This window comes from Pelobates fuscus, chromosome 3 (assembly GCF_036172605.1).
Source record: "Pelobates fuscus isolate aPelFus1 chromosome 3, aPelFus1.pri, whole genome shotgun sequence".
Lineage (NCBI taxonomy): Eukaryota > Metazoa > Chordata > Amphibia > Anura > Pelobatidae > Pelobates > Pelobates fuscus.
Genome location: NC_086319.1, coordinates 66,763,494 through 66,787,580, shown reverse-complemented (window position 1 = coordinate 66,787,580; position 24,087 = coordinate 66,763,494). Strand labels below are relative to the sequence as shown.

Here is a 24,087-nt window from a genome sequence, read left to right as displayed (position 1 = left end):
CTGTATGGTGGGGGCAGGGGGAGTATGGTGGGGGCAGGGGGAGTATGGTGGGGGCAGGGGCCGTATGGTGGGGTCAGGGGACGTATGGTGGGGGCAGGGGCCGTATGGTGGGGGCAAGGGGCGTATGGTGGGGGCAGGGGGCGTATGGTGGGGGCAGGGGCCATATAGTGGGGGCAGGGGCCGTATAGTGGGGCAGGGGCCGTGTAGTGGGGGCAGGGGCCGTATAGTGGGGGCAGGGGGAGTATAGTGGGGTCAGGGGGAGTATGGTGGGGGCAGGGGCTGTAGAAAGGGGCTGAAAAAAAAACCCGTTTTGATTTAAAAAAAAAATAAAAAATGCTTGAAGTTCTTCCCCACCCCTTCCCCTCCCAGAAGCTTACCTTGGGCCAGGGAGGGAGAACCTTACAACTGGTGGTCGGCTGGGAGGCTGGATCTGCAGTCAGGACCGCTGGGGAGTCTGGGAGCAGTAGAAGTCCCGCCCCCTTCTGACATCATCAGAGGAGGACGGCTGACTTCACTGCCCTGCTCCTGCTGTGTGCTGGCTGCAGGGAGAGAGGTGAGATCACAAATCCGAGTCTCCAGCCAGAGGCAGGAGATTCGGATTTTTGCGCCCCCCCCTCCTCTGGCGCCCTAAGGCGGCCAACTGTGCCGCCTTATGGACGCGCCGGCCCTGACCACAGTTACAAACAGCCTCCAGCGAGCCTGTTCTACACCAGACCAGTGGAGCCAGACTGCAGCTAGAGCCCATCATCATCCTCATCTGGTTGTAAGTAGGCAATCTAGTATATTATTCGTGGCACTAATCTCTAATTTACCTCACATTAAAGAAACACTATAGTCCCTAGAACCACTGCAGCTTAATGTAGTGGTTCTGGTGTCTATAGCCTGTACCTGCAGGCCTTTTAATGTAAACACGGCGACACTGCAGCACTGGCATTAGTTAACATGGCAGATCATATGGGTGGGGCATTGTGATGTCACATGGGGGGGGCAGCAAACTTTACTTTTGCCTAGGGCGGCAAAAATCCTTGCACCGGCCCTGTCGGCAATTATGCAAATAAAGGCTTTTACTATTCAACCAACAAGAGATTATCAGAGATAGACTTGATTGCCCTTAAATCATCCCATTAGCAACATAGTGGACACGTACTGAATGTCCTGACGAAGCCAACAGGTGAAACGCGTAGACGTGATATGTATTGACGTCATCAGTGTGTGGCACTTTGAATCCCGAGATTTTTAATCAGCCTCACCTTTGCGGAAGTCGAGTGTATATTCAGCGTGCATCCAGCGAAACAGCTCCACCAAAGTGGAATCGGTTTTATCCACCTCTAGCATGAGCTTCATATATTGGATACATACACACGCTGGCGAGTAGCGGGGCACTTTGATCGTATACACTCACCTACAGCTATTTCGTAAGCAGCTGTGCATTCTAATTTTTTATTTATTTTGGGGGATTTTTATGTGTTTCATGTGTTTAATAAATTGTATGTTATATGTCCATTATACAATCTTTGTCATTGCCAGCTAATGTTTTTTGATAATATCCTTGTTGATATACTGCACGATCATTCGTTCTTTTTATGCTAATTGTTTTTCACGAGTGTCCTGGATTTACCCAGAGCTACCTAAGTATACCTCTCTATATTGCCATATTTTGCCCTTATTGGTGTACATAGGCGCTCTTTTATACTGGTTTGCGCTCCACTTATATATCTCTTTTCCACAACTGGGTAATCCCTAAAAACCAATGGTGTATTCGCTTAAAAGTGGATTATCAATTAAATGTAACTACTTCCTAGTTAAGATACTGACTTAATAGGTTGTTCTGAATACATCAAGCCCTGTATACTTTCAATAACCTCCCTGCTGTGAGCATTTATTTAATTTACTATGCAACATATCTAAACACTATAACTTTAAGGAGATTTAGCCTATGTAGGTTAGAACCTAAATTTTCTCATTCATTTTATTTAGCATCTGTTTAAGTATTCCGCTTAAGTATCAATATTCCATTTTTTCATGTTGCATGATATCAATGTTTCTTGTGGCATGGATACTGACAGAAAGCCAAGTTGGGAAACATTGTATACATTTACAAATTAGTAAAGGGGCATTCTAGAGCACCTTACTAACAATCTTTAACCGACAATTATATTACGGTCATTTTCATGGCATTAGTATCATTTGGATATAACGTCGGCAAGGTATGTTTGCTGTGTGATGACTGTTTGGAGTTCAACTGGAGCAGGGACCCACTGAAGGACAAGCTATTTGTTGAGTTGTTGTCCGTATTCAGTATTCTCTTGCACTCTGTTTTAGATTGTTTGCAGTCCAAAAGGTAAAAGAATAATTAAGATGTGGGCCCCATACACACTGTACATAGATGGATATCAGCTGTGTTTCTGACAATGCCTAACAAGACCAAAAAGAACATCTGGGGTTGCTGTATCTATAATGCAGAGGAAGGTGACCTGTATTTTGGACCTGGACCACCCTTTTGGGTGGGATCAGTCTGATATGTAAAGTCTGTTTAATCTCTGTAATTACACACGATGAGCAAAAACCACCTCGGGAAGCAAAAATCACCTTCCCGACCGAAACCCTGACAATATACAACAATTCAAAAAAAGCAAGCTTTTTTGATTTGTTGTATATTGTCAGGGGTTTGGTCGGGAAGGGGCGCTGATCAGTGCAGCAACCTCTATAGGGTGGAACCAAGTCTACTCTTGCTCTCTGTTTTAGTTTGTTTGCTCTTAGCAATGCCTCACTAAAGGCTGAAATGTTTATCTTCTACAGACAATTATGCTAGTGCAATTTTTACAGCATTAATGTCCTTTGAATATATGATTTGTGTGAGGTATGATAATGATGACTGCTTATGGCTCATCTGGAGCTTCTTAATCAAAATGTCACAAGCAAATCTTAATGGATCTACCTGCATGGCAAGCACCTTCATTGCAACCTATATATCTTATCTTCATTCCCATGTACACATGCCCATGAGATGCTTAGATTTATTTATTTATCTTAAATGTACTTTTTAAATTACAGAGTACAGCTTCAATTAATGTGGTCCCCACTGTAAAATGCAGGTCTCACAAATTATTTACTGTTTAATTAAACATCACCTTTAACGTTACTTATGTCAGCTTCAAGGAAACTTATAGCATTAGGAATACAAACGTGGATTCCTAACGCTGTAGTCCCCCGTCCCTAGTGAGATAGAGGTCCCCCTTTTTTCAAATAAAATGAATTCAATAAATGATTTACTTACCTTTTTCCAGTGCCGAGGCTCCTTCAGTGTTACTCATCTGTCTGCCTCCCACAATGTCATCCGGCAATGGTCCAATCCAATGCTCCTCATGTCCTTCACGCATCCAAGCTTCCCCATACAAAAGCATTGTATTCCTCCACGTGGATTTAGCCTAAATTCACCTCTAGACTAAAAAAAATGCTAACCTTTCATTGCAGGGTTAAAAGGACAGGACCACTGCAACCAGCCTGCTGCATTGAGATTTATTAGGTTGGGTACCTTTAGTGTCCCATTAAGCAAAATATACCTATAGATATGCAAGAGCAGATCTATAAATCTACTGTGAGTTATAGTACTTAAGCAACATGCTGTAATGAAGCATCCCAATGCCAAAATGACAGCACATTCTTTTTTTTATTATATATCATAGCAACTTTGAGAAGTCAACAAAAGTAAATAATGTACTAGTGTGCAATGGAATCCACTTCAATCGTTAGACCTAGACAGGGAGGAATAGCCCAACCACCCTTACTCCTCTTCAGGAACGTTCTGATTGAATTATTGCAGGACCCACCCAGTGGGCAGACCAGCATTAGGGCATATAATTTAATTTAGTTTTAAGCAGTTTTATTTTTCTTATATTGGTTTCCACTGAAAATATGACAACCACTGGTGTTATTTTATAGGAGTAATTCATCAAAGTATCTAACATTTCTAATGTTTAAAGAAAGATTCCATGAGATAAGAGGGGAAGATGCCTTTTTACATCCATGACGGGAATATGAACCTTTGATCGATAGATACTAAAAATGTGTTTTAAAGTCAGAGTGCTTGAAAACAGCTTTAAATTCAGTGAACTTTGATTAACATCAGCTTCTGCATATAATTTATACAGTTGGCTTAGCTATGACACGGTGAACATTTGGCTACTTTTAAACACATCATTTCGAAATAAGTGTCAACATACTATGACATAATGCCACATCTTAACCTGGGCAAAAGTATGTTTACATTTTTTTTTTGCGTATGGGAACACATTCGCCAATCCCATGAGAAGATTAGAACCCCATCAAAGTAATGAGAAACTAGTCTTACCAAAACATTTGAGAGAAATGTGGTCTGGGAGTTGGAAGTAGGCATCTGACAGACCTACTAAAAACTACAACAAACCCTGCCATATAACCCTTCTGTTTCCATTTTCCACGGTCAGAAAGGGAGGCTTATTTGTTATAAACGGGCATCTCTTGAGCTATCTGTTGCCGTCCTGTCTTTTGTTATATCGGAGTTGAAACTAATAGTAGGTTGTCTATGGACACCCTAATAACCAGCAGAAGTTTCAAGCTCCCTTGCTGTTCACTGATGTCACCCATTCTCTATGTCAGGGATAGGCAACCTTTGGCACTCCAGATGTTGTGGACTACATCCCCCATAATGCTCTTACACCCATAATGCTGGTAAAGCATCATGGGAGGTGTAGTCAAAAACATGTGCCTATGCCATACACTTGATTGTCAAATGGCAGCTTTTAAGCAATTTGCCAGAATATTTCCAGTCATAAGTTTACTAAAGTGTTACATAAAGTTTTCTAGCTAGAATCCAGAAGAAGGGAAATGTCATAGCAAAAATTCAACAAAAGGAAGTAATTTGCTGGTCGGCATTTGGAATCCATAACTGTACTATGCATTAGCACAACAAGCCATTGTGCTACCGGAAAGATAATTTGTTGTATCAGCAGATACATGTGTGTGAATTGACAGGAATTGTTAACGCATGATGACATATGTTCTCAAGCTGAATAGAAGCTAGTAGCATACATTAAGCAAGTATATGTATGGGGGAATTCCGTACCAGAACAATTACGCAGATTAGAAGTACAGTGGTCCACGTGAGGTCAATAGCACAATTCCGAAATTATATGGTAGATCAAAGATTGCACACCAAGGTTCATATATATCAATATTATAGCACAGGGGTAGGCAACCTGTTAGCATCACTGTGCCGAAATAGGATTGTGATGTCCCGTAGCGTGCCGCTCCTGTTTTTTTTTTAAATTGAGGTGTGCATGTTGCCGTATTCTGCTTGTGTTATTTATAGTGCAGATGCTTTGTATCATTGTATTTGTGCGTTTATAAGCTATTATATTGTATATGTTCATGAGTAGTTTGTGGTATTGTAATGATACCTAGGCATGTGGGCTGTGTTTGGGGGCTGCTTGTGGAATTGTGTGTGTGGATGGATATGTCACATTGTGTGTTTGGTAGTGTGTGTATGTGTGGGGCTGTTTGGGGTATTGCATGTAAGACACTACATGTGGTGTTGTGGTGTGCATGTATGTGAATTGTTAGTGTTGTTACGTTTGTGCGGATTGTGTGTATATTTGTGGGTGGCTTCCCTGGGTTCCAGTGGAGACCAGGCTGGCCAGGTACAGGTCAAGGACAGGAGCTGCAACAGCAGCTACGGGCTGCTCTACTACAGTGTGGATTCCCATTCACAAGTAATGGAATTTGTATTAGCAGATATCTGAAGTTTCACTGGGACTCCTGATAGGCCAGTGCCTGTTTAGCTCTGGCAGCCTCAAGTGCCGTGCCAAGACACCTCAAGTGCCGTGCATGGCACACGTGCCATAGGTTGCCTACCTCCATTACAGCATGTTCAATATGTGTTTTAGTCTTGCAGATTGCATCCACAAATATGGAATCAGCTCAAAAATATGTTTAGTTATGCTTGCTAAAATACTTCAGCAGGATTCATAGGAGCACATGGGAAAACTGCCTTCTTTTATTGCAACGTTCTGTAATTCTATTTTCTAAATACAAAGTAAGGAACAGCGCACACAAAAAAATACAGTTTTAAACTTTACAAGGCACACAGCAAACCAATATGGGGATTTATTTTCACCATATGACCATAGTACCTCAATATCGGTGGGTCCTACACTAAATTTTGGTCTATATGGCAGCACCACTGCTGAGAAATGCATGTTCGAGGTGTCCCCCAATTCTTTTTTCCCCTCTATCTAGTTCCATATACTGTCCAGTTTTCCTTTAGGGTCCACTAACATGAGTTAATCAGATACTCTTTTTCACCAAATCTTATTTTCTTCTGATTTTCCAGCCCAGGTGCCAATTAGCCTCTTCGTTGGAAGTGCTAAGTGCTAGTGTTATGTGTTTATTAATTTGTTTATGTACTTTGTAGATATGTCATTAATAGCTGGATGATCCCATATGGCTAGATAACGAGACACCCCTCTTTCTGTTTTAGTAGAATTTGATGTTGCTATTTTTGTAAAGTCTTATAATATTTATTAATCTCATTATTTATTTCAGGTGGCAGCTAAAAACAGTGCTGGCACTGGGTCATACAGTGAATCATTTCTATTTCAGACTGCAGAAAGTGGTAAGACACCTTAATCTCCCACAAAGACCTTTTTATTATCTCAATCTCTGTACTTTGCTTTATTTTACTCTATAGTTATTGTTTACTGCATCATGTAGAAAGCTTAAAACTTGGATATTTGTTTAGAATAGAAGTTGCAAACGTAGAACGAAACAGGATGATTAGTACCTTCAATTCATGCAAATGATGAAAAACCTGATATGGCAGCTCTTTCACCGAGTGCATGGGACTTACAGGTTTATTACATTTGGCTGTATATAATGAATAACAATTACTGCACACAGTCTGCATTTTACTGCACAGTGAGGATGTGAATGTCAAAGTCTTGCCCTTGGAGTGTGGGATTGGAACTGTTTAATATGAATACGAAGAACTGAAACTTCAAGGATAAAGGAGAAAAATAGGCAGCATGTAAAAAGAGAAATAATAAATCAGATTAATTCATGGATGTATTAGGAATAACTTCATATGGTTTCTGAATTTATAAGAAAAATATGAACTGAATTTTGATATTTTGGAATGTAAAAATGTCAAAAATAAATGTCAAAACCAAGCTCTATATTACTAAATGCTCTCTATGGTAAGTCCAGATCAGGGATAGTCAACCTTTTAATACCTACCACATACTTTTGTATCTTTATTGATGGTAACATTTCCTTGCCGCAATAACTAAATTTTATAGAGCAAGTGCAATTTTTAATTTTTAATTTTTTTTTTAAATAAGGAGGGTTTTCTTTAAAAAAAGTACTGATCTATTTTTCCCCTTTTTTTCCCCATTTTCCATTCAACTTTTTTTTCTATGTTTGTCTGTGAGGTGCTGTGTCTGTGAAGGGTGCTGTGTGTGTGTGAAAGGTGTAGTGTGTGTTTGTGGGGGGGGGGCAATGTGTGTGAGGGGTGCAGTGTGTGTGTGTGAAAGGTGCTGTACATGTGTGAGAGGTGCCTGTGTGAAGGGGCAGTGTGAGGGGAACATTGTGTGTGAGAGGGCAGTTTGTGTGTATGTAAGGGTGGAAGTGTGTGTGTGTGTGTGTAAGGGGGCAGTGTCTGTGAGAGTTGTAGTGTGTGTGAGGGGTGTAGTGTGTGTTTGTGTGTGAAAGGTGCATAGGGTCTGTGCTATGTGTAGGTGGGTGAGATGTGAAAATCTATCTCAATGTCTCCCCATCCATTCTTCTTACCGTTTACCAGGGAGGGAGAACATAATGATGCAAGCCCTGGTGGTCCAGCGGTGCCATGTTTACTTTAGCCTGCAGCTCCTCCGGCTGCCGGCTTAATCTCCTCTCTTCCTGCGAGCACAGCACGGTAATGCGGTGTTGCCGTGGTAACGCAGGGCAACGCCCCGACCAGCCTGCTTGCGGGAAGAACACAGAGACTCTCAGGTCCTTCCCTCTGCTGGAACTAAGTGCCAACAGGCCTGTAAGGGAGATATTTGACCTCCTCACCAGCCCAAGAGGGCTTATAGCAAGGCTGGCTCAGCATGTGCCACCAGGGAAGATGAAAGTACGTCCCCTGACGACCTTTTTCCATCGAGACCCACTGGGCATTTTCTGCAGAACCCACCACCGCCCACCTGAAATCCCAATCCGCCCACTAGTGAGCAGTAGGGACCAGGTTGACTACTCCTGTCTAGATCAATAAGATATGCATTTTCTGGAGATATAGTCAAGTAACAAAAAGGTAAAACAATGTTCCATCAGAAAGCTAACATAACACAAAAAAACAAACACATAAATAAATGCTTTGATTTGTTTGTACTGGAAAATATTGTACTTTATATCCCCCAATAAGCCTTAGCACATGATTAGTGAATTTGCTATGCATGATTTGTCTTTTGAATTTGACTCAACCCAGCTGCACGTCTCCCTTTATCTATCCAGAGGATTTATAATATTTGGCTACTTTCTAGTATTCTGTTTGACAGTTAAATCTCTTTACTGATAAGGCAGTAAGATTTTGTTTCTCTTTCCTTTTAAAAACAGCCTTATGAGCATATGTGTCATTTATCCAACTTTACCACAATCCAGAACTAGTTCAAGGTAGAATGATACTATTCTGCCCAAACTTTATAAAACAAGCAACCAAAATACAATTTAAAATACAGGCAGTATAGAAAACACTTATGTCAGTATGTGCTCTAAGTAAGAGTATTAACCTGTACGTTGTTTACTTGTGTGCCTTAGATCAATAAACTAAGCAATTTTTTTAGTATTTAGTTTAGTATTTTTTAGATGCTTGGCCATCTATCACATATGGCATTATTTGTTAACGGAACATTATAGGGTCAGGAACACAAACATGTATTCCTGACCCTATAGTGTTAAAACCACTATTTCTGTGGCTTGCTCCCCTTTACCCCCTTAAAAGGTAAGAAAATGTACCTTATTTACAGCGCCACGCAGATCCGCCATTGCTGACCCCACCTCCAATTCACCTCCTTGCTGACATCATCAGAATTTAGGATTTTTAGCCAATCCAATGCCTTCCCACGGGGAACGCATTGGATTAGCTGAAATTCAGCAAGGAGGCAGGACAGGGGCGGGACCAAATGCTGGCTTGTCCAATCAGCACCTCCTCATAGAGATGCAGGGAATCAACACTGTGCAGTGCTGCCCCGGGAAGTACCTCCAGTGTCGATCGGAGGAGTGGCCACTGGAGGGGTTCCTAGAGGACAATGTAAACCCTGCCTTTCCTCTGAAAAGACAGTGTTTGCATGCAAATGTCTGAAGGTAATGAATATACTCACCAGAATAACTACATTAAGCTGTAGTTGTTCTGGTGACTATAGCGTCCCTTTAATCTATTTTTAGGCTTGCTAAGTTTATTGAAACTTGGTGTCCAAACATCTGGGGTGCCAAGGTTGGCAGTCACTGTTTTATAATATTACTAATGTCAGACACCGTGAACTTTTTTGGGGTTTGGTGAACCCATCTCTAAAAAAAAAAAAAAAAAAAAATTCAGTTTGATGTGCTGATGAATGGATAATGAATATATAAAAGATTTAGGTGATGTCAAAAAAACACCAAGGGTCAGAAAATTAGCCAAGTTGGGAGATTTCTCCAAGGAATCTATTATTCTACTCAACTTACTCGGCTAAAAAAAAAATAGCAGTTTCCTTGTTAATTATCCTTGGTTTCCACTTTAGTGAATAAACGCCATCAGTAAACATATTCTGTGATAACATAGCTATAAAGTGAGATGAGAATTAAGAATCGCTTAGATTTCTCTTTATCCTGCACTTTAAACCCAGTGTTATCACTAAAAGAGATTAAAGGATTCGATCTTTATGAGTTCACACAAATCTAGCTGTTTTCACCTGTTCATTCCCCTTGATGTTTCAGAAGTAATGCTTCTCATTTCGACTCATACCATATTGACTTATCCTGTTTGCTTACAGCTCCTGGCAAAGTTGTGAATCTGACCGTTGAAGCATTAAATTCATCTGCAGTAAATCTTACTTGGTTTTTACCAAGGCAACCACATGGAAAGATAACAAATTTCAAAATCAGTGTTAAGCATGCAAGAACCGGAATAATAGTTAAAGATACCACTGTGAAAGTAGAAGATATTTTGAATGGAGCATTACCAGAATGCAATGTAAGTTGTGGGGGCCATTTTATAATGCCTTTTAATCCGTCTGCAATGTATTATCACAAATATCTTATGGAGTTAATCATTGACTACCCTGTTAGTTTGTTTCTGTGTTTGTTTGCTTGCATTGTGGTAAGATAAAAAAAGCTTATGGTCTCCAAGACTAACCCCTACCTCACATACCTGTCTCTTGCTCTCTCCTAAAAGGCAGCTCACCTTATTTGATGGCAAATTCCTGTCCTAATGTATTTTACACCCCACCTCCTATAGAATGTAAGCTCGATTGAGCAGGGTCCTCTTAAACCTATCGTTCCTGTAAGTTTTCTTGTAATTGTCCTATTTATAGTTAAATCCCTTCTCATAATATTGTAAAGCGCTATGGAATCTGTTGGCGCTATATAAATGGCAATAATAACAATAATAATAATAATAATAATAATAATAATAATAATAAAAACCTTCTTCTAAAATTTAGACTAAAATAATCAAGCAGGAAACAAAAATCTGAAAATCGTGTTTTTTAATATACGTTTTATTATTATTGTTGAAAAAATATTACATGCGTTTATTATTTTGTAATGCGGGTAAAAGTAAATACCTATTTTCAGTGCTTTTCCTGGGGCCTTTACTGGCTTACCCTTATTCTGTGGGGACAATCTTTTTAGAAGCACAACTTATCTGAGCAAAAACTATATCAACAATCCTGACATAATGCACAAGTGGTGGGAGTCTCAGTAATTTACTCTTGGTTAGTTTTAGGCGTTCAAATTGCACAATCGCTCCTTACCAGTGCTGTGTCTCCATAGCAGGCTTCTTTCTTCTTAAAACCAGTACACATTTGATAGATGCAAAGCATGCGTTCATACATTAATTATCCCCTGTCTTGATTACTGTAATCAACTCCTTACCAGCCTTCGTGTGCCTGGATTGCACCCTTTTAGTCCATTGTGAAGGGTGCTATCAGTTTCATCTTCCCTAACTCCTGCCCTTTTTACAAGTGGTATATTGGCAGATAATTAAACTAGCTTCCATTATCTTTAGAATTTGATTTAACACGAATGCTCACTTGCCAAGCTCTCCACAACCATATCTTACTTTACAAATCATCACGAACGAGCAACCCATCTTTGCCCCTCTTTTAATTACAGGAAGTATTTTGGGTTGCCCCATTTTGGTTGAAAGCCCTTCCCCATTCCATTAGATGTTCAATCATTCTCAGCCCTTCAATTAATCTTTACAAACCCTTATTTCAGAAATAATAGAACAACTAACCAGTTATCTTCATTTCTATAGCATGGCACCTGTGTCTCTTTATATTTTCACTGTTCAACTTTCTCCCTTTACTTACCGTGTTTATATGCCTTATTTTGTTTGTACACTTAGCAATAAACCAAATGTTTAATTTTGCCTTTATGTAATTATATTATTTGTTTCAATTGTAAACTTGTTTGAAAGGGGTCCTTATTATTTTTCCATTATGACCTTTTTTTTTTTTTTTTTGCTTCATTTACTCGAATGTTTAATTTACCCATGTATGGCAGTGTGGAATATACATAATAACAATAGGAAATGTAAGAAATAACATACATTCATGCTTCTGAGAATTATTTATGAAGACATACAGATAATTTACTCTACATCCATTCATTGTTATATCACAGTGTCCGAAGAGTTAAAGGGTTACTCAAGATCCCGAAAGCACTTTAGCTTTCTAAAAAGTTTCATGTGTGAAGAATGTCCTATTTTTTTCATTTTGCAAAAAGTGCAGATTTCAATAGAAATTGACACTTTTATAAATTATACTGGTTACACCCCCCTGACTTTCTCTCTAGGCACCGTGAGCAAGGTGTCCACATCTGGATTACCCTTTAAACTTATGTAGAGCAAAAAAACAGGGAGCAAGAGTACACTGAGAATGGACAGCAGCTGAAATAGCCTGCCCTTTGGTGGGTCCCCACTCAGCTGGTTTTAGTTTAAAGGGTAATCCAGACATGGACCCCTTGCTCACGGTGCCTAGAGAGATATCAGCTATGCCTCACTGATGATGCCTAACAAGGTTGTCATCTAGGATTGCTGTGTCTCTCATGATGAGGGAACTTGCTGGCATTTCGGATCTGGACTGCCCGTACGGGTGGGACCAGTCTGATATGTTTCAGAGATGTTCTCTCTGTAATGGCACAAGATGAGCTAAAACCAGCTTGAGGTCTGAGCGGGGACCCACCGAAGGGCAGGCTATTTCAGATGTAGTCCGTTCTCAGTATTCTCTTGCGCCCCGTTTTTTTGCTCTTCTTATAGAGCTGCATTGGAAAGTCTGTGATTGGACAGTCACAGAAAGTCTGGGCGGGGTTAGAAGAGGAGGGCTTGCAAAGGCTTCAGACAAGAGAACTGCAGCTTTTGCAATCTGTTTTTAAATATAACTCCAATGAAAAAGTTTTCATTTAGGGTATATCTACTAAACAGTGCTTTTTATTTATTTTGTATTTTGTCAGAGCAGTGTCCATTTAAATGAATACTGCAAACATCACAACCATTACAGAACGCTTATAGTAGAGAACAAGGGCTGAACATCTCAGTCTGTTAGAGAGACAGTATATCTTTATGACAAGTGTTGCACTATTATTACATTTCTCATCTTATGGAAATATGAATTACCCTAACATGACTAATATGGATGACCAATATAAAGGTCACCACTTCACTAACATATACATGCAGAATTATTAATGCTCCATTTAAATGGCCAGATCGGGGTAATAAAGAGAGACTGTGAGTTCAAATATTTCAAACTGTATAATATTGAAATATCAGAGAACCAAGGTTCATATATTTTTATATAATCATTCTTTAAAGTAATTCTTCTGAAGGGACAGCGTTTAACTTGATCTAGATCTTTGTGTCATTAATAAATATTGTTTTTTGTAGGATAAAAGTAATAATTTTTTATGGAGCACAACAAGCCCCCCTTCAACACTTGGTCAACCTACAACCACTGTTACTTCAATATCTCGAACTGCAACCTCTAGCACATTTAACAGTATCTGGAATGAGCCAATCACATTTATTGTGGGACAACTTCGACCATACACAACTTACCTGTTTGAAGTTTCAGCTGTTACCAATGAGCCAGGATACATCGATAGCACAATTGTCCGGACACCAGAGTCAGGTAAGAAAATACTGTGCAGTATGCATACTTATAGATAGGTGGATAGACAGACAGATAGACAGACAGACAGTTTTGTGTTGGAGGTTCACAAACCTGGCTGCACTTTTTCCAACAGAGTGGTTGAATGCTATATGTACATTCAGATGCCAGATACAATGACCACTTCAAATAACGAAAGTGGTCATGGTACTTGGAGTAACTTTTTAATTTTTTTTTTTTAATTCTTTATTTGTGGAAGCGCAATGTTAAGTACAAGCTCAAAATAAGACATATGCATTTCACAAGAAGTATAGTCACAGGTATATGCGGAAAAGGTCAAGATGCGCTTTTTTTTTTGTATGGTGTATAAGTAAGATTATACATGCAGAAAAAACAAATGTCGCTGAGTAGTCGATTAATACAAGATAAAACATTTCAATCTAAGTGTTGCGCACTAGTGCATGCCTAGTGTGTGTAGTACAAGGTTTTAATGATAGGCTATATCAAGGTGCTCAATATGGAAACATGCTGGGTCTAAACCGTAAGCATCATGTAGTTTGTTCACCCTGGCTGGTCTATAGTCTGTGAGCGGGCGCAAGCTCCAGGAGCCGAGTCTTCGCATAATGAAGTGAACTCGAGGTTAGCCAATGCCCGTTTTGCCGTGTCGGTGTAGCCGGGCTCGCGTGGCTGTCAGTGCTGGGAGTCGGGCGAAGTCTAGCAATGCGTGTCGCTGGGCTCCTCTTTGGTTACTCTTGGGCCGCAGCCTTGTCGGATTGAGACTGCCGAATCTGGCCATCAGGAGGTTAATGTCCACTGGAATGGGTAGTTCAGGGGTAGGCAACCTACGGCACTAGTGCCATGCATGGCACTCGAGGTGCCTTTGCACGGCACTCAAGGTTGCTAGAGCCAAACACGTTCTGGCCTATCAGGAGTCCCAGTAAAACTTCAGATATCTGCTAATCCGAAAAGGAGTTGAAGGACAATCCTCAATTTATACATTGCAGCACGTAGAGGAAGTGATCTCAGATCACTTCCTCCCAGCACTTGTGAATGGGAATCCACACAGTAGTAGAGCAGCTCGCAGTTGTACCTGGCCGGCCTGGTCCCCACTGGAACGGCTAGATATACACAGAAATGCAGAATAACCCTCCCCTCATACAAATAATAGGGACAGCCCACACACAAACATACACACAAACGCAACACCACTAACAATCCACATACATGCACACAACCCCACACGCAGCTTCTCACATGCAATACCCCAAACAGCCCCCACACACTACCAAACACACAATGTGATATATCCATCCACATACACAATTCCACAAGCAGCCCCCATACACAGCCCACATTTATATGTATCCTACACAATACCATAAACTACTCATGAACATATACAATATAATAGCTCATATACGCAGGGCCGTCTTTAACGTGGGGTAAACGGGGCAGCTGCCCCGGGCCCAGTTACTCCTCGGCCGGTAATCCGCACACTAAGGAGGCCCCCCGAGTGGCCCATGCACAAAGGGCCATGCGGTGGGCTTCTGTCAGTAGGGGCACGGTAGCGCGCTGAGGCACTTTAACAGTGCGAGCGGGCCCCTTGCTTTTCGGCAGCCGGCTGGGAGGAAGTGACGGCCGCGCATCACTTCCTCCCACAAATAGAGGAGCGCGTGGGAAAGAAGAGTAGGCAGAGTAGAGGGGGCTAGCCAAGAGAGCCAGACCCCAACTCCCAACACCTTCAACCACCAGTAGGAAAGGTAGGAAACTGGAGGGTGGGTTTTAAAGTGTAAATGTTGTGTGTGTCAGCATATCTGTGTGTGTCAGCATATCTGTGTGTGTCAGCATATCTGTGTGTGTCAGCATGTCTGTGTGCGTCAGCATGTCTGTGTGCGTCAGTCAGTATATCTGTCAGTATGTCTGTGTATGTCAATATATCTGTGTGTCTGTGTCCGTATATCTGTGTCCGTATATCTGTGTCAGTATATCTGCGTGTCAGTATATCTGCGTGTCAGTATGTCTGTGAGTGTGTCAGTATGTCTGTGTGTGTGTCAGTATGTCTGTGTCAGTATGTCTGTGTCAGTATGTCTGTGTCAGTATGTCTGTGTCAGTATGTCTGTGTGTGCCAGTATGTTTGTGTGTCAGTATGTCTGTGTGTGTGTGTCAGTATGTCTGTGTGTGTCAGTATATCTGTATGTGTGTGTGTTTCAGTATGTCAGTATGTCTGTGTGTCAGTATGTCTGTACACACAAATACACCCCTGCATTAAATTTTCAACACTACGTACAAACACATGTCTGTGTTACACACCAAAATTATATGTAAATACACCCCCGCATTCAAAAAACAACACTACACAAATACATGCTTGCAATCATGCCAACACCACATACAAACATATTCCATACAAAAGCCTGTTTACATTCAAACACACAAAAACTACTTAGTGATAAATACAGACCTGCAAACATGGGTAAATGGTAGAGCCCCAGCTGTCAATGCATTTCTGGAGTTGCACGACAGATGGGGATCTACCTTTTAATCACCCGTGCGACAGGGAGGCCCCCAAAAATTCTTGTAACTCTCTACTTTAGGTCCGCCACTGCGTTGGGGTGGAGGACGTGATTGCACGCCTGGGGAGGGGGAACAGGGTCCAGGGGGCCCCAAGCAAATGCTTTGCCCAGGGTCCAGTCAATAGTAAAGACGGCCCTGCATACACGCACAAATACAATGATACAAAGCAATTACAGTAAAAATAGCACAAGCAGAATACGGCAGCATACACACCTCATTTTAAAAGAAAATAGGACCGGCACGCTACGGGACCTCACAATCCTACATTGGCACAGTGCTGCTAAAAGGTTGCCTACCCCTGGGGTAGTTGGTCGAAGATCAGTATAGCTTGTTGCTGGGTGCCAATTTTACTCCCTCTTTGGGGCCTCCGCTTTGCAGGATGTGCATAGGGTGCGTGTATGGTCAGCCTTGCTGTAGGGGTACCTTGCTCAGCGGCAGGTTTGGTAGTCGCCGGCGGGGACAATCGCTGTGCGGTGTCCCGTTCCTCCAGCCCCGCAGCCACTATCGGTCCAGCTTGGTCGCCGTCGCTGCTCGCCGTGGTCTTGGCTTGTGTAGTGGACAGGTAAGAGATCGCCTGTAGGGCTGCGGTGTGGGGTGGGAAAGCCATGGACTCATCAGTCCTCTTGGGCATCTCGCTGATAGTTGAGAGCTCGGTGGAAGAGCAGTTCTTTCCGCTGACTCCGGAGCACATGGCATCCGCCATCTTATGTGCTGCGTCCGGGCCCTCGAGCGGGGTAGTGGTGTCGTTGGGTCTTGGACACATAGCCTCTGGGTGAGGACCGGGATCACCCCCACCGGTCCATAGGGGGGGGAACGGGGCCGGGTCCCCCCAGGTCTGGGTCTCAGGCTGGGCACCGTGAGGCAGGATAGAGGGGCAGCGGCCGTCCACCCCCCTCACCGCCGGAGTAGGCCTCAACTGGGTCATCGTAGGTGTCCCCTCCAGGGGACTGAAGCTCAGGGAGCCAGCCTCGCCCTGGATCCAGTGACCCCTTAGCACTGAGGTCCAATGCTGTCGGTCTGTATTTAGTTTGATTTTCATATTTTTCAAGCTTAAAGGTTTGTGGTTTGCAGGAGCTGGTCTCTCTTGCGACCGCTCAGCTCGGCAGTCCGGCCCCGCCCCCCCATCTTTTAATTTTTTATCATTATTGGAGTGACACTAAAAATGGGCCTGCGTATAATGTCACATCAAATGCTTTCCAATGGCTGCCTGATTGTGCAACAAGTGTTTTCTTTGCTTTTAATGTAAGCACTTGCATCCCTACTATGCGTGCAAATGTTATGGTAATTCCAACTGCCTTTAGCAGTTTCTTTCTTGTTGGAAAGCATAGCTAAAGGAGGCCCTAAAATCTTCAGATTTTTGCCTGCAGAATATATTTTTATGCAAACCCCCCAAAACTCTTAAATTGCATATTAAATAAACATTCTGTCTTTAATGCAAATGACCCAGGGGCCTGGAGTGTCTCAAAGCAAATGCTGTGTCTTGTGTTTTAAGAAAACAGTATTTGCACAATTGTTCATTAATTTCTGATCGATCTATAAAGAAGTAACTTTACAAACTGTTTAGAGAAATACCATTACTGAAATCACGCAGATGGTTTACTTTATAATGTAGTTGTTTCAGGACCCCAAACTTTGTTCCGCAACCACACATCAAATAGATATTTTAATTGAAACTATCCAGGATTCCTCTGATATAGATATGTTGCTTCTAATATATGTAGCTTTAAATGTATGTGTAAATGTGGAATTATAGATAACATAGCTGGAAAACATTGCCAAAGGTAGAGGTGCAGTGAGAGTCAATCCACCTGCTTCATTTACATTCAATTACATTCAACTGGAGGGCACGTAAACAGAATCAGCATGCAAATCAACATCTGCTTTGTTATGTTAGTATAGTACGTAAAACAAACATTTCATAAAAAATGAAAAAATAAAGTTACATGCTCTTATTTTAAGGAACGCACTAAAATTACAAACTTTTTTTTTTTATTTTTTTATTTAAATAGAGTTTGGATACTCATAATATAACTTTGTCATAATATGAAAGTAATACCAAGCATTAGGTAACACAAGATTATAACAATATCAAGACTTAGGTAACATAAGATTATAGCGATGTCTCAGAGTTCACTTTGCTGTAGTGTAACAGATATCAACATGACTGTGTCTACACTTAATGTCTCGTTACATTAATAACAGTCTTCTGTTGGGGCTGTAATTGGTAGATTTGAAGAGTAGGTGACGCTTAGGTAAAGTTTCAGATGATGACGGTTCTTGCGCTACTTGCGCCACAGCTGGTCATCTGTGCGGGATCCGAGTGTGTGTGTGCAGCCCCTTAGTGGTGAGGCTTGTGAGTGTCTCTTGGGCATTTTCGCTATATACATGTTTTTCTTCGGACCCAGATTGCTTTTGGGCGTACTCTGCGCTGCGATGTCAACTTCTTTGGATTCTGGCCCCCCGGGCTCTGGGAGGTGCAGCTGGCGGAGGAACTCCTTTTGGTTGTCCATAGAGGTCAGGATGAGCGTCTGGTTTCCCCGTGGTACCTCCAGGGACCCGTCTGCCCCCCATCTGTATCTGACTCCTGCTCCTCGCAGTTGTTTGGCAGCTGGTGCAAGTTGCCTCCGTTCCGCAAGTGCTGCGAATGGTAGATCCCCATAAAGGGCCACCGTGCTGCCCTCCATTTGCACAGTGCCCAGGACTCTTGAGCGGGACATAATAGCGGAGCGGGTTGCCATGTCCTTTGTGAACACTATAGTGTCTCTAGTCGCGTTTTCCGGGGCCGTTGCCGCTTTCCGGATTCGAAACGCTGACAGTATTGCGGTGGGGTCAGTGCCTCCTTTAAGGCCCATTGTAGACAATAGGCGATGGATATAGGGTATTAATGCCTCTCCTTCCACGTTTTCTGGAATCCCCCTGAGGCGTATGTTCCACCTTCTGTGTCGAGCTTCCATAGTGGTGATAGTCCGGGTTAGTTTCTGGACTTGTGAGGAGAGGGTCTGCATTGTGTCTTGGGAGTTCTGCATCTGGTGGTCTCTTGCATTTTCCCTATTTTCCATTGCTGTGAGCCTTTGTTGGATGTCCCCCACCTCTTTCTGTGTGCTTAATATATCTGCCCTCCACACCTCTCTCATTTCTTTTAAGAGATCCCTGATGTCTCTTTTCGTGACAGGGGATGATTCTGCCTCTGATTCTGTGTCAGGACATGGGAGCTCGGACTCTGCTGTATGTGAGGTAAGGCTTTCCCTGTCATCCTGGGAGTCCTCCTCTGTACTGCTAGCTGCGGCCGCCATCTTGGCGGCTACCTGTGGGTTAGGCCTTGTAAATGAGAGCCGGATATCGGCCAATTTGGGTGTCTCTGGCTGGCGATTTTTCTTATTTTTGCGCCCCATTAGTGACTCTGGTCGGGAGGCGTGTGTGTGGCCGATTTTGGGAGCCGGGTGTCGGGTGAGTGCTTACTGTTTTGTTCGCTGATACGGAGCTCCACACACTCGCGTCTTGTTCGCTCGGCAGCCGGCCACGCCCCCAAAATTACAAACTTTTAATGGCATGTCAAAGCATTGAGCAGTGACATTGCAGGAGCATTATCTATTCACCAAATTTGCGTCATTAAAGGAACTAATACTATAGTGTTCCTATACCTATTTAGGAGTCCCCCCTCCTGTGAGGGTTTAAAAGGGGAGTTTCACTTACCTGTTTTTCCTTTGCCTCTTTGGCTATGCTAATCAAGATTGATGATCCGTCTCTCTGGCTAAGATCATCAAGACTGATGGTTGCAGCCAATTCAATGCTTTCTGGTGCATGCAGGGCATATTGCCATGCTGCCCCAATCAAATTCTGCTCTAGGAGCAGCCTTTGATTGAGAACAGAGTCTGCCTTGATTCTCACAGCTAAGTGCCCCTAGTGGCTGTTTCATGTTTTACATTACAGGGTTAAAACTACATGGCCTCTTCACTTAGAACTACTTCAAATTAGTGTGTCTGTTTTTTTTTTTATCTTTATGCATTGACATATCTGATATAGTATTTCTTGAACAGAAGTGGCAATTTGTTTTCTATCAAATCACGATAATCATATGATATGCTGGCTCGAAGAAAATTACACCCAAAGGTGTTAATTTGCTAAAGTGCCATCAGACACCTTTTTGTGAAGCTTGATCTGAGTGTAAGATGCAATCTAAGAAATCCTACCTGTGTATGTCTTGATGCATGGTATCTTATAGCAACGTGCTTGTCAGTTTACTAAGCCACAAGATGGCTTCAGTTAAGGCCAAAGGCTGTAAATTTTTATTTGATAAATGACTGTTAAAACTAATTCCTGAATCCACACACAGAAGCCCGTGGAGACTCAACAGCTCCCTTCTCACAGACCCAGAATTCGCCAAGCTGATAGAAAAGGAATTAACACATTACTTCATAGAGAACACTATGGAACAAATCCCGCACAACACTATATGGCAGGCCCACAAATCGGTGATACGGGGTATGTTGATACAGCGGGCGGCCTTTCTAAAACGACAGGCACAGACACAAATGCGGGAATGGCAAAAAGAACTCCAAAACCTCACTACTCAAAGAGCTAGCTACACAAGAGCTAAAGATCCGAATCATGACACTCACACAGGAAATACACAAACAAGCCCTAGACCAAACTGGCCATTATTTATGCAAACTTAAAGCGACTAACTACTCCCAGGGTAACAAAGCAGGCAAACTAGTAGCCCAACGCCTCGAAACCAAACAAATACAACAGAAGATAGCATACCTCACCACAGAAGCGGGACATAAAGTAACAGCACCTGGGGGGGGGGGGGGGGTGTCTGAGTTTTGTCCTGCCTAGGGAAGCACAAAACCAAGATAAACCACTGCGGAATACGGAAGCTCCGTCACATGGAACACCTGGAAAAGAGGGACAGAGGGATTTGGGCCTAGAACACAGACTATTGCTACTAAATAGGGACACTTGGGAGGTATGCTCTAGGCATCAGAACCACCACAGCTTACTGCAGTGCTTTTATACAAAGTGCACACACTAATTTGTAAATACTATATTTTTGTGAAATGCAATGTTATATTGAGTTGAAGGAATGCCTTTAGTGCTGTTATATAGACAGCTACCAGAGGTACTTCCTATTATGGTCCATAGACTGGTATTTTACATATTTGGCATTCTCCTGCCCAGAATGAAGGTGCTGAATGCTCCCCATAGAGATGCATCAGTTTTATAAATCTCTATCAGAAGAATCTGATAGGCATAGAGCAGTGATTGTTGCCCTCAATGCTTCTTGAGATAGGTGCTGCGACGGTTAATAAGTGAATAAATGTACTTTAGAGGGTTATGCCACCATGCTAATTTCTATACAGAGATTTTAGGTAGAATAGACCGACTAATTATGAACATGACCAGGATTGGTATAAGAATATTTCTTCGTCTGACACCACAACCACATTCCTGCAAGGGGGTACTTCTGATTCTCCTTCCTGTCGTCATAAATCTAGATCTAAGCAGGACAGGTCTCGGTAAGATTTGACAGGGAGCTAGCTGGGAGAAGAAATTAGTTCACACGGACAGAATGTCTGTATGCAAAATCAAGTGTCCTCAAATTTTATTGCACAAAGAAGAGTTCTTCATTTTGTGGAGCCTGTATTCAAACTTAAACTTGACATTCTATTTGTGAAATGCAATGTTATATTGAGTTGAAGGAATACCTTTAGTGCTGTTACATACACAGCTACCAGAGGTACTTCCTATTATGGTCCATAGACTGGTATTTTACATATTTGGCATTCTCCTGCCCAGAATGAAGGTGCTGAATGCTCCCCATAGAGATGCATTAGTTTAATAAGTCTCTGTGAGAAGAATCTGATTGGCATAGAGCAGTGATTGTTGCCCTCAGTGCTTCTTGAGATAGGTGCTGCGACGGTTAATAAGTGAATAAATGTACTTTAAAGGGTTATGCCACCATGCTAATTTCTACTTTTAGAAGTGGTAGTGGGAGTCCACATGTGCATATTTTCTCGTTTAAATGCTGCATGTACAGAGATATTTGCACTTTTGTGCCAGGCTGCAAGGGAACGCTTCAATGTACCTTCCCTGACCGCTGATATCCCTGCCAGCCCTCTCATCTCCCTTCATTTCTTATTACTCCATTTTTTGTATTTTGTTAATTCCCTCCCTCCCATGTCTACTCCCGATTCATTACTTCCTGTTCCCGGCTCAGATTACCATGGAGAATGGTTTCATCAAATGCTTCCCTATGATAATTTCATTTGATCGGACCTCACAAGGTAGGCAGGAGCGTTGGACATGGCGTTGAAACCTGTGTGGGGAGCTTCGCCAATGCGGGATTGTAAAATAAATGTGTTTTTATTTTTAACGGTTTATGAGAGAGGGTGGGACATATATGCTAATTCCCAACAGGACATTGTAAAATAAAATATATATATATATATTAAAAAGGGTTGGAATAACCCTTTTAATTAACTTGTAAAGAGGGTCCTCTAAATCTGCCTTGCTAGACAGTCACTCTAATGTTAGAAATGCATGTTTGTATATTTAACCTTAGGTTTTCACCATTAAAAGATTTATAGTTCTACTTGTGAATGTGCATTATTACGAGTGTCATTGCCTCATATACTCATTAGTAATGATATCTCAAGTTTATTTTTGACAGAGGCTTAATACATATGCAAAATATGCGATGCACAAAAATAATTTTTTTTATAGAGGAAATGGAAAAGCCATCATGGGTTTCCTAAATTATTTACATTATGACCCTGAGTAATTATTGTATTCCAGTACACAAGTAGTACAAAAAACACATACAACACACTATTGCTTTGTTTTCCTTTGTGTCTTTTTCATTTGACCAGGTTCCTTGTCTATCTCTCTGCGTGTTGGTGTGTTGACATTGACAATATGAAAAATTACCTAGATCAAGCACTTTAATATGTGCTTCGGTATAGAGCTGTCAAATAACTACATATGAATTAAAATGACTCTGTTCTACAGTGCTGCATATCATTCACTTGAGCTCCTTTTCAAAGAATGTGAGAATATATAAGATTGTCCAAACCTATCCAATAACATTGTTAAGGATTTTGCATTCAAATTTATTGGAGCATTTGTATATCTTGTGGTGGCCATAAGATTTCACTGAATATATAATGAGGGATATTTATCAAAGTGAAAAGTGATGGCTTAAATCTCCCGATGGTGTTTATTCAAACATTATAGTTAGGGCACAAAGGTAGCAACATATGAGAAAGCAATAAAATGTGCCAAGAAAATCGCTTTCCTTCCAGTAGGAGAAAGCAGTACATGTAAACCTCAAGAACTATGAGACACAATAGGAATGGCTGATATTATAAATAACTGACAGGGCTCTGAACAAAGTAAGAAATGTCTGGAATTCAAGTAAATTCAAAGTGAATTTCAAATTGTAGGTCAATATACAAAACTCTCCATGCCAGCTATGCTTTCCATTCAGCTACTTTCATTCTGCTATATTGATATGCAGTCTCAGTGCTTAATTATCTGCCGTTTTGGAATTCAATAATGTTTGTTTCTGTTGATGAAACCTAACCACACCTCCTCTAGCTGTGACTCTAACTACCACCATGAAAAAAATGGTTACAATTTTTAATCAGATCACAGTGTGTTTATTTTAGAAGTTTTTATCGCCTGCTCTAATTGAACTTTAACTGCACACAGGAGGCTGATGCAGGCTATTAATGCAGGATATAATACCTTCTAAATAACATACTCTGTGCACTAAAGGAAGTTTAAAAAGGACATCTCTCTATGCATGAAGTGGGTAGGGAGGCTGTGTAAGCCTCAGTACAGGTAGGTGTGGCTAGGGCGGCGTAAACAAAGTGATTTATCTCCTAAATAGCAGGGGGATTTCTATGCACAAAACCCCTTTATTAAGCTAAAGTTGTTTTAGATTCTTAGTGTGTTTCTTTAATGTCAATTTCCCGATTTTTGCCCATTATTGAATAATTGAAGTACCGTATATACTCGAGTATAAGACGAGTTTTTCCGCACATTTTTTGTGCTGAAAAACCCCAACTCGTCTTATACTCGAGTCAATGTCTCTATTATGGCAATTTACATTGCCATAATACAGACAATG

At 41.6% G+C, this 24,087-nt stretch overlaps 1 protein-coding gene across 1 annotated transcript in view; it reads left to right on the top strand.

Annotated features, from left to right (window-relative positions):
* The window catches only part of PTPRQ (protein tyrosine phosphatase receptor type Q), a 239,119-nt gene that overhangs the window by 16,645 nt on the left and 198,387 nt on the right, over nt 1-24,087 (top strand). The window contains exons 5-7 of the mRNA XM_063447145.1: nt 6,583-6,652; nt 10,041-10,240; nt 13,157-13,400. Coding sequence (XP_063303215.1) covers nt 6,583-6,652; nt 10,041-10,240; nt 13,157-13,400 — 514 coding nt within the window. The remainder of the gene's footprint in view (nt 1-6,582; nt 6,653-10,040; nt 10,241-13,156; nt 13,401-24,087) is intronic.